The sequence below is a fragment of the Salvelinus namaycush genome, chromosome 29 (genome assembly GCF_016432855.1).
Source record: "Salvelinus namaycush isolate Seneca chromosome 29, SaNama_1.0, whole genome shotgun sequence".
Taxonomy (NCBI): Eukaryota; Metazoa; Chordata; class Actinopteri; order Salmoniformes; family Salmonidae; genus Salvelinus; species Salvelinus namaycush.
This window is the reverse complement of record NC_052335.1, coordinates 18,967,419-18,979,867: the sequence shown is the minus strand read 5'-3', so window position 1 is coordinate 18,979,867 and position 12,449 is coordinate 18,967,419. Positions and strand designations below refer to the sequence as shown.

Sequence of the window (12,449 nt, the reverse complement as noted above, 5' to 3'; positions counted from 1 at the left end):
CCACATCTCTTATCTTGAATATGTCTGTGTTTTATTTACCCCCTCTCCTCCCTGCCTCCCTTGTTCCTTTCCCTTTTTCAGAACATCCAGCACAGGAAGTATGCGAGATGGAAGGCCACTTACATCCACAACTGTCTGAAGAGCGGTGAAACCCCACAGGCTGGCCCTGATGGCTATGAGGAGGAAACGTATGGTAAGGACTGATATTATATCAGCACTGCCACCCAAACAGACAGTGTCTCCCGTTAAGAAAATACCTCTTCTCCTGGCCTTTCCTTCAGGAGCCTTTAGACCCGCTTTCCTCCGTCTGGGTGACGTGGTACTTCAGTTAGTAAAGGTTAGCCGTCATTGTGCGCCTTATAGTGGCTTGCAAAAGTATTCACCCCCCTTGGCATTTTTCCTGTTTTGTTGACTTACTTCCTGGAATTAAAATAGATTTTTGGGGGGGGTTGTATCATTTGATTTACACAACATGCCTACCACTTTGAAGATACAAAATACTTTTTATTGTGAAACAAACAAGAAATAAGACAAAAAAACTGAACTTGAGCGTGCATAACTATTCACCACCCCCCCCCCCCCCCCCCCCCCCCCCCCCTTTTGCAGCAATTACAGTGGCAAGTCTCTTGGGGTATGTCTCTATAAGCTTGGCACATCTACCCTCTGGGATTTTTTCCATTCTTCAAAGCATAACTGCTCCAGCTCCTTCAAGTTGGATGGGTTCCGTTGCTGTACACCAATCTTTAAGTCATACCACAGATTCTGAATTGGATTGCGTTCTGGGCTTTGACTAGGCCATTCCAAGACATTTACATCTTTACCCTTAAACCACTCGAGTATTGCTTTAGCAGTATGCTTAGGGTCATTGTCCTGCTGAAAGGTGAACCTCCGTCCCAGTCTCAAATCCCAGGAAGACTGAAACAGGTTTCCCTCAAGAATTTCCCTGCAGCATTCCTTCAACTCTGACCAGTTTCCCAGTCCCTGCTGATGGGAAAAACATCCCCACAGCATGATGCTGACACCACCATGCTTTGCTGTGGGGATGGTCTTCTCGGGGTGATGAGAGGTGTTGGGTTTGCGCCAGACATAGCGTTTTCTTGATGGCCAAAAATAGCATTAATACAACAAAACTAATTCAAAACACACTCCTTTAGTTTACACCAAAGTTAAAGCCTATTAGCCATGTTGTCAGTCATAGCCTACTTTCTGGTGTAGTTCATCTCTTTTGTTAGGGAAGAGCAACGTCCCTCCCCTCCCGCCTGTTGTGAATCTGGGCCTCCCTCTGTAAGTGGTGACATCATGCAGGGTTATTCCCACTGAGGTGTAACATTGCCAAGAGAAAGCTGATATTATACTCTCTCCTCTCTCTCGTATTGCGTCTAACTCAGTCCACACGCATCATAATCTTATCACTGCATCTTCCTGTTTTTCACGTCTGCCAAACACCTCAGGAAGAGGGTGGCCCGCTGCTACTCGTCAAATGAAAATATGAAAACATGCTGCGGGGTGAAAATGGAAAATAAAATTGGATGTGTTTCAATGATAAACAGTGACTGTAATTTAGGTGGTCATTTTGTAATTTCGACTTTGCTTTTGAGTCTTGAGTTGGTTGATTTGGTTTTACTGTATTTTGATATGGGATAGACTTTCAGAGTTTTTGTATTAAATTAGGTTGTTTTGAGAAGCATTTTTTTCTTCATTTTATTGCTTGTACTCTTACAACCAGTAATATTATTTTCTTATGTTAACACCTTTTATTTGACCTGTTTTAAAGTGGTTAAATGCGGAAGACACATTTCAGTTGAAGGCATTCAGTTATACAACTGACTAGGTATCCTAATGAAACATGTGGGAATAAATCTTGCTTTGTTTAGAGGCCACAGTAACTGTATTGTCTCTGATACATATTTCCTTAACTTTCCACTTCCGAGGAGGAGATGATTAGCAATGGGAAAGGGATGGAGGAAAACACTCTTGTTGAATTGATGGAAAGCCAATAGGAAGCAACTTTGTTGATGAGCATATTTTCCCAGAGCTTCAACCATGGTGCTGAACCCTGGTACTGACATGTTCCGATGGAAGAGAGAGCGCGCCATGCTTCCATCTGGGTAGAACAAACAAGTGCAAGCTTCATGCCATGTTGCCCACCAGTCTAGTCGGAGAAGGCACGTTTGTTTTGTAGCCATGCCACCAAAAGATGGAAACTAGTACAGACGGATTCATTAACATTTCATAAGAAATATGGTCACATCTCAAATAACAAAGGTGTTAAGGGCAAAGTCTGGAAAGGGGTGACATTTCGGGAGAGTTTCTCTCCAATTTAACTTCAAAAGCTGCAAATACTCAACATTCAACATTCTCACGCTGTCATAGGCAAAGGTATCAATAATGTATTGAAGTTTCTTTTCTAGTCCATCATTGGATGGCTCTTTCAGAACACTCAGTACCTCTGGAGTCCCCAATGCCATTTTTGAGAGTGACTTTTGGCCAAGCAGAGGACTGTCATCAGCTCTGATAAGAATCAGCACATATGTTTCGAGGCTACTTTGTTTGAATCTTATAATTGGGTTCGTAAATGTATAATTTATGAGAGTCCTTTGGATATTAGGAGAGTTTCAGTGGAGTGGATCAATGGTCTGTGATTTCAGAACTGAATTTAGATGTGTCAGCAGTGCATTTCTTTTCAAACTTTGGGACTGTCTGTCCTATGCACATGGCAGCAGGCGACTCAAATGTGAAACAACATTCCGAGCCTATCCACACCCAGGGGAGACATTTTATGGTTTTATCTCAGGGCAATCAAGTTCCCGCCCTGTAAGTAAGCAGGATACAAAGCTGCTTAGTGTGTGAGGCTGTGCAGGCCAGGCAGGGGGCGGCTGTGCTGTGCAGGGCTGGCTGGCCTGTGACAGACTGGAGCAAAGCAGGGGGAGTTAGGGGAGAGTGTCTGCAGGGAAACGATCCAGTTCCTGTTTCACAGCTCCATAGGGAGAGCTATCTCAGAGACCTGTTCTGGGACCAGCCCTCCCCTCCCCATCTGGGCCCTTGCGCACTCCTTCATATTATCCCTCAATACTCTGGTTCTCCCTATAGACTTGCCTTTCGTATCATGACAAATGCAGACGTACTGACATAAGCCAAGACGGTTTATTTGAGTTATCCCACCCATATTATTTAACTTAGAGTCTGGGAGTAAATGGGACAATAGGCTAGAAAAACACATATTGGCAGAGAAACTGGTTTTAAGACTGACACAGATGCATATAGTTGTGGGCGGAAAAATAAATTGGCACCCTTGCACTTTTCTTTGCTTAGAATTCCGTGGCATTATTTTATAGTATGAAGAATGCGACTCTAATGACGAGTTTTTTAAAGTCGCGTGAAAGGCATACACTCTTTGTTTTTTTTGTGCAGGCTGAACACACTTCATCAGTCTCTCATTCACAAATTGACAAGCACTTGATAATGCCTTGAATTTATGGGCTGCATACACTTTGTGTGGCCGTAATGCCCCCTAAAAAAATCCATTCCCTTTGCAGCGAGTGGCCGTTGTGCCCTTGGGCTGAATATAATAATTATAATCACCTTCTCCCAGCTGCGTGCCAAAGCACCTCTCGCATAGCACTCCATCACGTGATCGGGTCTTTCTCACAGGCAACAAGTGAAGACCGACACATCTGGGACACAACTGCGCGTGTCCTTTTCCGAGGCGCATATTGAAGATATTGGAATAACTGTCCACATTTACTTTTCGTCAGCCTTCAAGATGAGTTGGCCTAACGAACAGCAAAAGCACTAGCCTCTGTCAATCTACTATCCCCCATAGTACAACAGTTGACCTATTCTGTGCGAGAAATAAATATTCCAAACATAGTCTGGGACAGTTGTGGGATGTGATAGATCCCACATTAGTACAACCACTAGCATCTGACTGAACAGATGATAATGTTTGGCTGAAAATGTTGATAAACTATTAGGCTATTTCTTCACATTGTAAGTGCAGCAATGCGAACACGGCAGTAGGCTATACGCGTGAATGTTCCATTTGCTGAAAAACACCTCTCAAAAGTGACCACAAATGCGATTATGAATGTAATGCTTTTATTATAAAGGTGAAAATGATCTTTCCCAAACTTGAAACTTGTGTACTGCGTATGTACAGTTGAAGTCGGAAGTTTACATACACTTATGTTGGAGTCATTAATACTTGTTTTTCAACCACTCCACAAATTTCTTGTTAACAAACTATAGTTTTGGCAAGTCGGTTAGGACATCTACTTTGTGCATGACACACAAGTAATTTAAATAACTTTAACTAAGTAACTCAGCGCATCTTTGCTAGACATCATGGGAAAATCAAAAGAAATCAGCCAAGACCTCAGAAAAAAATTGTAGATCTCCACAAGTCTAGTTCATCCTTGGGAGCAATTTCCAAATGCCTGAAGGTACCATGTTCATCTGTACAAACAATAGTACACCAGTATAAACACCATGGGACCACACAGCCGTCATTCCGCTCCGGAAGGAGACGAGTTCTGTCTCCTAGAGATGAATGTACTTTGGTGTGAAAAGTGCAAATCAATCCCAGAACAACAGCAAAGGACATTGTGAAGATGCTGGAGCAAACGGGTACAAAAGTATCTATATCCACAGTAAAACGAGTCCTATATTGACATAACCTGGAAGGCCGCTCAGCAAGGAAGAAGCCACTGCTCCAAAACCGCCATTAAAAAGCCAGACTAAGGTTTGCAACTGGTCATGGGGACAAAGATCGTACTTTTTGGAGAAATGTCCTCTGGTCTGATGAAACAAAAATAGAACTGTTTGGCCATAATGACCATTGTTATATTTGGAGGTAAAAGGGGGAGACTTGCAAGCCGAAGAACACCATCCCAAATGTGAAGCACTGGGGTGGCAGCATCATGTTGTGTGGGTGCTTTGCTGCAGGAGGGACAGGTGCACTTCACAAAATAGATGGCTTCATGAGGGAAAAAATTGTGTATATATTGAAGCAACATCTCAGACATCAGTCAGGAAGTTAAAGCTTGGTCGCAAATGGGTCTTCCAAATGGACAATGACCCCAAGCATACTTCCAACGTTGTGGCAAAATGGCTTAAGGACAGCAAAGTCAAGGTATTGGAGTGGCAATCACAAAGCCCTGACCTCAAGCCTATAGATAATTTGTGGGCAGAACTGAAAAGGCGTGTGCGAGCAAGGAGGCCTACAAACAGACTCAGTTACACCAGTCCTGTCAGGAGGAATGGGCCAAAATTTACCCAACTTATTGTGGGAAGCTTGAGGAAGGCTACCCAAAACGTTTGACCCATGTTAAACAATTTAAAGGCAATGCTACCAAATACTAATTGAGTGTATGTAAACTTCTGACCCACTGGGAATGCGATGAAAGAAATAAAAGCTGAAATAAATCCTTCTCTCTACTATTATTCTGACATTTCACATTCTTAAAATAAAGTGGTGATCCTAACTGACCTAAGACAGGGAATTTTTACTAGGATTTAATGTCAGGAATTGTGAAAAACTGAGTTTAACCTGATGAGGATAGAGGGCGCTATTTACACTTTGGGGGAAAAACGTGCCCAATTTAAACGGCCTCGTACTCTATTCTTGCTCGTACAATATGCATATTATTATTACTATCGGATAGAAAACACTCTCTAGTTTCTAAAACCATTTGAATTTTGTCTGTGAGTAAAACAGAACTCATTTGGCAGCACACTTTCTGACCAGGAAGTGGAAAGTCTGAAAATTATGCTCTGTTCAAGAGCCTGCCTATAAATGGGAAGCCGTCGTTATAGGCGAATACTATCTCCGGCTTTGATTTTATTTGATACATGTCACAATATCATCGTAAAGTATGTTTTTTCAATATATTTTTAATAGTTTATTGAAATTTTTTCGGGACGTTAGGCGTGTTGCGTTGTCTGTGTTTGTTGACGATGGGGAGCTTTGCGCCACTTGGCCAGTGTGCTTGCTAAATCAAGAGGGAAAAACGATGTTCTAAATCCAAACAACGACTGTTCTGGACAAAGGACCCCTTGTCCAACATTCTGATGGAAGATCACCAAAAGTAGGACCCATTTTGTGATGCTATTTCATATATGTGTCGAACTGTGTACTAGTAGTTTTGCGCCCAGGTTTTGGCCACTCTCCTCGCTATAACATAAGCCTTATGTCGTAATGAAGATATTTTTAGAATTCTAACACTGCGATTGCATTAATAACTAGTGTTACTATCATTTCCTATACAACATGTATTTTTTTGTAATGTTTATGAATAGCGATTTGGTCAGAATAGGTGAGAGTCTAATAGAAATATCCGCACATTCTGGGAAAAAGAAGCTACATTAGCATAATGGATAACCACTGATTTCAGCTCTAAATATGCACATTTTCGAACAAAACATAAGTGTATGTATAACCTGATGTTATAGGACTGTCATCTGAGGAAGGTTTATGAAGGTTAATGAAAATTGATATCTTTTGCTGGTTTATTCGCTAACGCTAACGTGCCTATTGCTATCGCTAACGTGCCTTGATGAATGAATGCGGTTGTGTGTAGGCTATTGTAGTAAGCTAATATAATGCTATATTGTGTTTTTGCTGTAAAACACTTAAAAAATCTGAAATATTGGCTGGATTCACAAGATGCTTGTCTTTCATTTCTGTACACGATGCATTTTTCAGAAATGTTTTATGAGTATTTAGGTATTCCACGTTGGTCTCTATAATTACTCTGGCTGCTTCGGTGCTATTTTTGACGGTAGCTGTGATGGTAGCTGCAATGTAAAACTGATTTATACCTCAAATATGCACATTTTTCGAACAAAACATAGATTTATTGTGTAACATGTTATAAGACTGTCATCTGATGAAGTTGTTTCTTGGTTAGTTTGGTTGGTTCTTGGTTAGTTAGGTTGGCTTTGTGCATGCTACCTGTGCTGTGAAAAATGTCTGTCCTTCTTTGTATTTGGTGGTGAGCTAACATAAATATACGTGCTGTTTTCGCTGTAAAACATTTAAAAAATCGGACATGTTGACTGGATTCACAAGATGTGTATCTTTCATTTGCTGTATTGGACTTGTTAATGTGTGAAAGTTAAATATTTCTAAAAAATATATTTTGAATTTCGCGCTCTGCCTTTTCAGTGGAATGTGGGAGGAGTTCCGCTAGCGGAACGCTGAGGCTAGACAGGTTAAATGTATTTGGCTAAGGTGTATGTAAACTTCCGACTTCAACTCTATGCCAGTTAGGCTCTACACCTGTTGTAAATCCCCTGCATGGGGCTTTACAAGACCACCCCTGTCTATGTGTAGGACATCATGAAATCAGCTGATTATCAAGGTCTTTTGGAGTGCAATGTTCAATCCAGTGTCCAAAAACTGTGTCTGTGTAGAAGGTAGTGGATCTTCCAGAAGGACACCAAACCCAAACACACATAAAAAGCACCCTGGAATAGTTCAAGAAGAAACGCTGGACTGTTCTGGAGTGTCCAGCGAAGAGTCCAGACCTGAATCACATCCAAAATCTATGGCGAGAGCTGAGATTAGCAGTTGGTGGAGGGCACCCCTCAAACATTGAAGAATTAGAGCAGACTGTTTCTAAAGAGTGGGACAAATTGCCAGTAGAAGGGTGCAGCAAGCTCATTGATGGCTACAATAAACATTTTTTGGCAGTTATCTTGGCCAAAAGCTGTGCAACCACGTACTAGCTCCAGGGTGCCAATAATTTTTCCCATGTACATTTTTCTACCTTTTTAAATGAAATTGGTTCTGCAATGTTGAAAATCCAATAACAAGGTGTGGGGAACAAAAGTTTTTCAATTTCAACTTATTTTAGAAGAAACAGAATTATTTAAGAAAAGTGCCAGCTTGCCGATATGTTTTGCTGCAACTTTATATGAAAATGTGTTATCGTCTGTTTTTCATTCATCTCACACTTCCTACAGTATGTCCTAAGTGGTGTCAAATATAGCACATAGAATGTTTGATTTTTAATCTCTGAAAATACACTACATGACCATAAGTATGTATGTATGTGGACTGCTAGTCGAACATCTCATTCCAAAATCATGGGCGTTAATATGGAGTTGGACCCCCCTTTGCTGCTATAATGCCCTCATCTCTTCTGGGAAAGCATTCCACTAGTTTTTGGAGCATTGCTGCAGGGACTTGCTTCCATTCAGCCATGAGCATTAGTGAAGTCAGGCACTGATGTAGGGCGATTAGGCCTGCTCGCTGTCGGTGTTCTAAATCATCCCAAAGGTGTTTGATGGGGTAGAGGTCAGGGCTGTCTGCAGGCCAGTCAAGTTCTTCCACACTGATCTCGACAAACCATTTCTGTATGGACCTCGCTTTGTGCATGGGAGCTTTGTCATGCTGAAACAGGAAAGGGACTTCCCCAAACAGTTGCCACAAAGCACAGAATCGTCTAGAATATTGTTGAAAGCTGTAGCGTTAAGATTACAGGAACTAAGGGGCCTAGCCCAAACCATGAAAAACAGCCCAGTACCATTATTCCTCCTCCACCAAACTTTACAGTTGGCACTATGCATTGGGGCAGGTAGCGTTCTCCTGGCATCCACCAAACCCAGATTCGTCCGTTGGACTGACACAAATGTGAAGCGTGATTCATCCCTCCAGAGAAAGTGTTTCCACTGCTCCACTGAGTCCAATGGTGGAGAGCTTTGCACCACTCCAGCCGACGCTTGGCATTGCGCATGGTTATCCTAGGCTTGTGTGTGGCTGCTCAGCCATGGTTACCGATTTCATGAAACTCCAGACGAACAGTTATTGTGCTGACGTTGCTTCCATAGGCAGTTTGGAACACGGTAGTGTTACAGTCGGTTCCGTTCTGTGAGCTTGGGTGGTCTACCACTTTGCGTATGAGCCGTTCTTGCTCATATACGTTTCCACTTCACAGTAACAACACTTACAGTTGAATGGGGCAGCTCTAGCAGGGCAGAAATATGACACTGACTTGTTTGAAAGGTGGCATCCTATGACAGTGTCATGTTGAAAGTCACTGAGCTCTTCAGTAAGGCCATTCTGCTGCCAATGCTGTGTGCCTCGATTTTATACACCTTTCAGCAATGGGTGTGGCTGAAATAGACGAATCCACAAATTTGAAGGGGTGTCCACATACTTTTGTGTGTGTATATATAGTGTATGGATGTAATATAATATTTTCTTTAAATTAAATGTGGTCACTCCAAAATATGTTTTGAACATATTACTTTTAATGAGTCTAAAGAATAGGTGCCTTACCCATTTTAAATGGAATTTCCTTCTTTTTTTATTTTTCTTCAGTACTGGATTTAAGCTTTTTCTTCTGGGAATTGGCTCACTGTGCTATATAAACATATGGTGCATATCGTAGCTCAAAGACAGAGTAGATCACTTTTTCCAATTCAAGCTGATTTAAATTCAGTACACACAACACTTATTCAAATCATGTTTTTGTCTGAATAGACTTTTAAAGTAAAATATGTTTAGTCTGCTATACATCACTAATCAAGTACTTGTATTTTAATCTTAGGCTTCATCTTTGCATAACAAAACTTAGGCTAATGCTTTGTTTTTCCACAACTTACTGTTCCTATGTACTGTATGTACATCGTTCCATTTGAGCAGTATGTCGGCACTTGGCACATTGCCTCGAAGTGGCCATTTAATTCATCTCAGCCAATCCGTGCCAAGAAGCTGTCGCAGTGTGTTGGAAGCTCAGATCCACTTCCATAGCTGTAGGGTTTCCTGTAACATTCCTTTGCATCAGTGGTTGCATGAAGGAAAAGAGTGGCTCCTTGGTGACTCATTCCTCATGTTGCATGAGGAGAGGATGGCTGGTCTGGGACCTGGTGCTGCACGGTCTGGGACCTGGTGCTGCACGGTCTGGGACCTGGTGCTGCACGGTCTGGGACCTGGTGCTGCACGGTCTGGGACCTGGTGCTGCACGGTCTGGGACCTGGTGCTGCACATAGTTTAAACTTAAAGCATACCGACGGTCTGACTCCTCAATGAAAAATGAACTAAACTAAACCGATTTTAGATTAAGGCATATTGCGAGTTGAAGCATTAGAAGTAAAATCCACATGATTGAAAGATAATGTGGGTGATGTTTGGAAGGGAATTACTAAGATAATGTGTAGCAGTCTGATGGGCTTTGACTAAAAGTGTTTCGAGCCTGACAGAATTGTAACACGTACTTAGACATTTGCATTTGTGTCATTTACCAGATACTCTTATCCAGAGTGATTTACACTTAGTGCATTCATCTTAAGATAGGTTGAACATCCACAAATCACAGTCATAGTAAGTAAATGTTTCCTTAATAAAGTTGCAATCAGCAAAGTCTGAGCTAGTAAGGGGGGTGGAAAGTAAAGTGCGAGTGCTTAGTTCACAATTCTTGCATTTTATTTATTTTTTTGCTCTTGGATTATTTAAGATACTCTTTGAAGAGGTTGGGCTTCAGATGTTTTCAGAAGATGGGCAGGAACTCTGATGACCTAGCTTGAATTGTTATAGTTCCTAGCCATATTGAGTCAGCCTCTGATATTGTTGCCACAGCACGGCAATGATGTAACTCAGTGGGTAGTCTACCAGCATGTTCATATGCGGAAAATAGATTTTATTGCAAAGATTTATAGATGTATACCTCATGTAGCTAACACTCAGTCTTGCATAAGTTCTGGCTCATCAGATGTCTGACGTGGTATGGGGTCGGTGTATTGTCATCTTGAAAAAATGTTAGGGTAAATCTACAATATGAGTTCCCTGACAAAAGTCTGAGGGACTACAAACTACACTTTTTGTCTTCCTGTCTCCCAAGATGAGGAGTATGGTGCTGAGGGTGGAGGGGGACCGTCGTACCAGTCCTCCCAACCTGCTCAGCCCCAGTCTCCACCCCATTCCCAGCCCGGCTTTGGGGATCCAGACCAGGGGCCAGGGTCCATGGGGGGTCCCCCCTACCCTCAGGGTCCGGGGTCCATGGGGGGTCCCCCCTACCCCCCCACCAACTACAACAACATCCACATCCCTCCTGGAGCCCACTGTCCAGCTAACACACCTGCAGGTAGAGTATGGGACCTCTACACACCACCCTATCACTCAGCAGAGCCTCAGGAAATGATGCAATACCATCAGAATCTATAGGACCCATATGGACTCTTGATCAATTCCTCTCTGCAGTCTTGCTATGTCATTACAATCCTGATCAGCAACCAACAGCTTAATTTGACTAATTCTTCATCTGACCATTTGGGAAAGTTTTCACAAACCTGATGTATAATAGACTAGTGTTCTTGAGTTGAAGTTAAGACAAATTGTATCCACTGGCATAACTTGAGTACAGCTTAGCTCAAGCCCGTGGGATAAACTTTGCCATTATACCGTTTTTGTATATTTTGGCATGGTCGACAAGCATAGAAAAAGGGCCTAACCATTTTCCTTTGCAGCTCTTTGTGAGCGGAGGGACAGTATTGTGTATATGAACCCTAATGACTGCTTTCTTTGTGGCTGACTTGGGTGTTGTCACATATCACCCAGAAAACAGTTACCTCACACAAAGCAGCCAACACTGTCATTTATAACAGCCCCACCAGATAATGATCAACTAGATATGTTTGTTTATTCATTCTCTAGTGGTTATTATTAATATGTCACAGGCTCATTAAAGTAGTTGTTGATGTAATATGGACAGTCAAGATGTATTCCTTATTGACTCAGGCTTGGCAGGCTGTGGTACCAGAGGTCAGTCTGTCTGCCCTCTCTCTCTCCACCTTTTAAAGATCAAAGCCAAAGCAAAGCCAGGGGTGAGGGCAGGGGGTCAGTGAGAGCAGGGTCCACTCTGAGGCTCAGATAGGGTGCTTTTCCCTGGATGCCCAGGGCCTGCCTGTGTCCTCTGTGCCTGGGAGCCAGTAGGCTAATCACAGATGACACAGGCAGGCCCTGGGCCTCAGGGGGAAAGCATTCTATCAGAGCCTCAGTGACCCATCTCCACCCAGTGACCCCTGAGTTTCTATGGTGCTAATTGAATCAGGGGCGGCACACTGCAGACTCCAGGACCTGCAAAACAAACACATGAAAATAGCTGCACAGATTTCCCCTGTGGCCTCCCTTGTTTTTTTGTACCTATGTATCTGGAACCTCTCAATGCAGGTTTTTGGGGGGGTCTATAAATTGAGGCGCAAAATTTACATTGCTCCAGATTCCATCAAATCTGACCTTGTTTTCATTATAGTTTATCAGTAAATCGTCCATTTGGCTCGAGTCAGAAACTATTTTGGAATTTGAATGTAATGAGGCCTGAGCAGCTCTAACAGCGTTCAAACCACTTCTCTTCTTTATACATCATAAAGTCATATCACAGCGTTAGCCAACACATTTCTTGGTTGTGGCGTAGCAGAAGTTGAAAGTGCCCTGTATGGTTTTTCCT

At 42.4% G+C, this 12,449-nt stretch overlaps 1 protein-coding gene across 1 annotated transcript in view; it reads left to right on the top strand.

The window, feature by feature from the left end:
• Positions 1 to 12,449, top strand: part of LOC120024423 (vacuolar protein sorting-associated protein VTA1 homolog) — a 51,545-nt gene that overhangs the window by 28,564 nt on the left and 10,532 nt on the right. The window contains exons 5-6 of the mRNA XM_038968664.1: positions 82 to 193; positions 10,845 to 11,087. Coding sequence (XP_038824592.1) covers positions 82 to 193; positions 10,845 to 11,087 — 355 coding nt within the window. The remainder of the gene's footprint in view (positions 1 to 81; positions 194 to 10,844; positions 11,088 to 12,449) is intronic.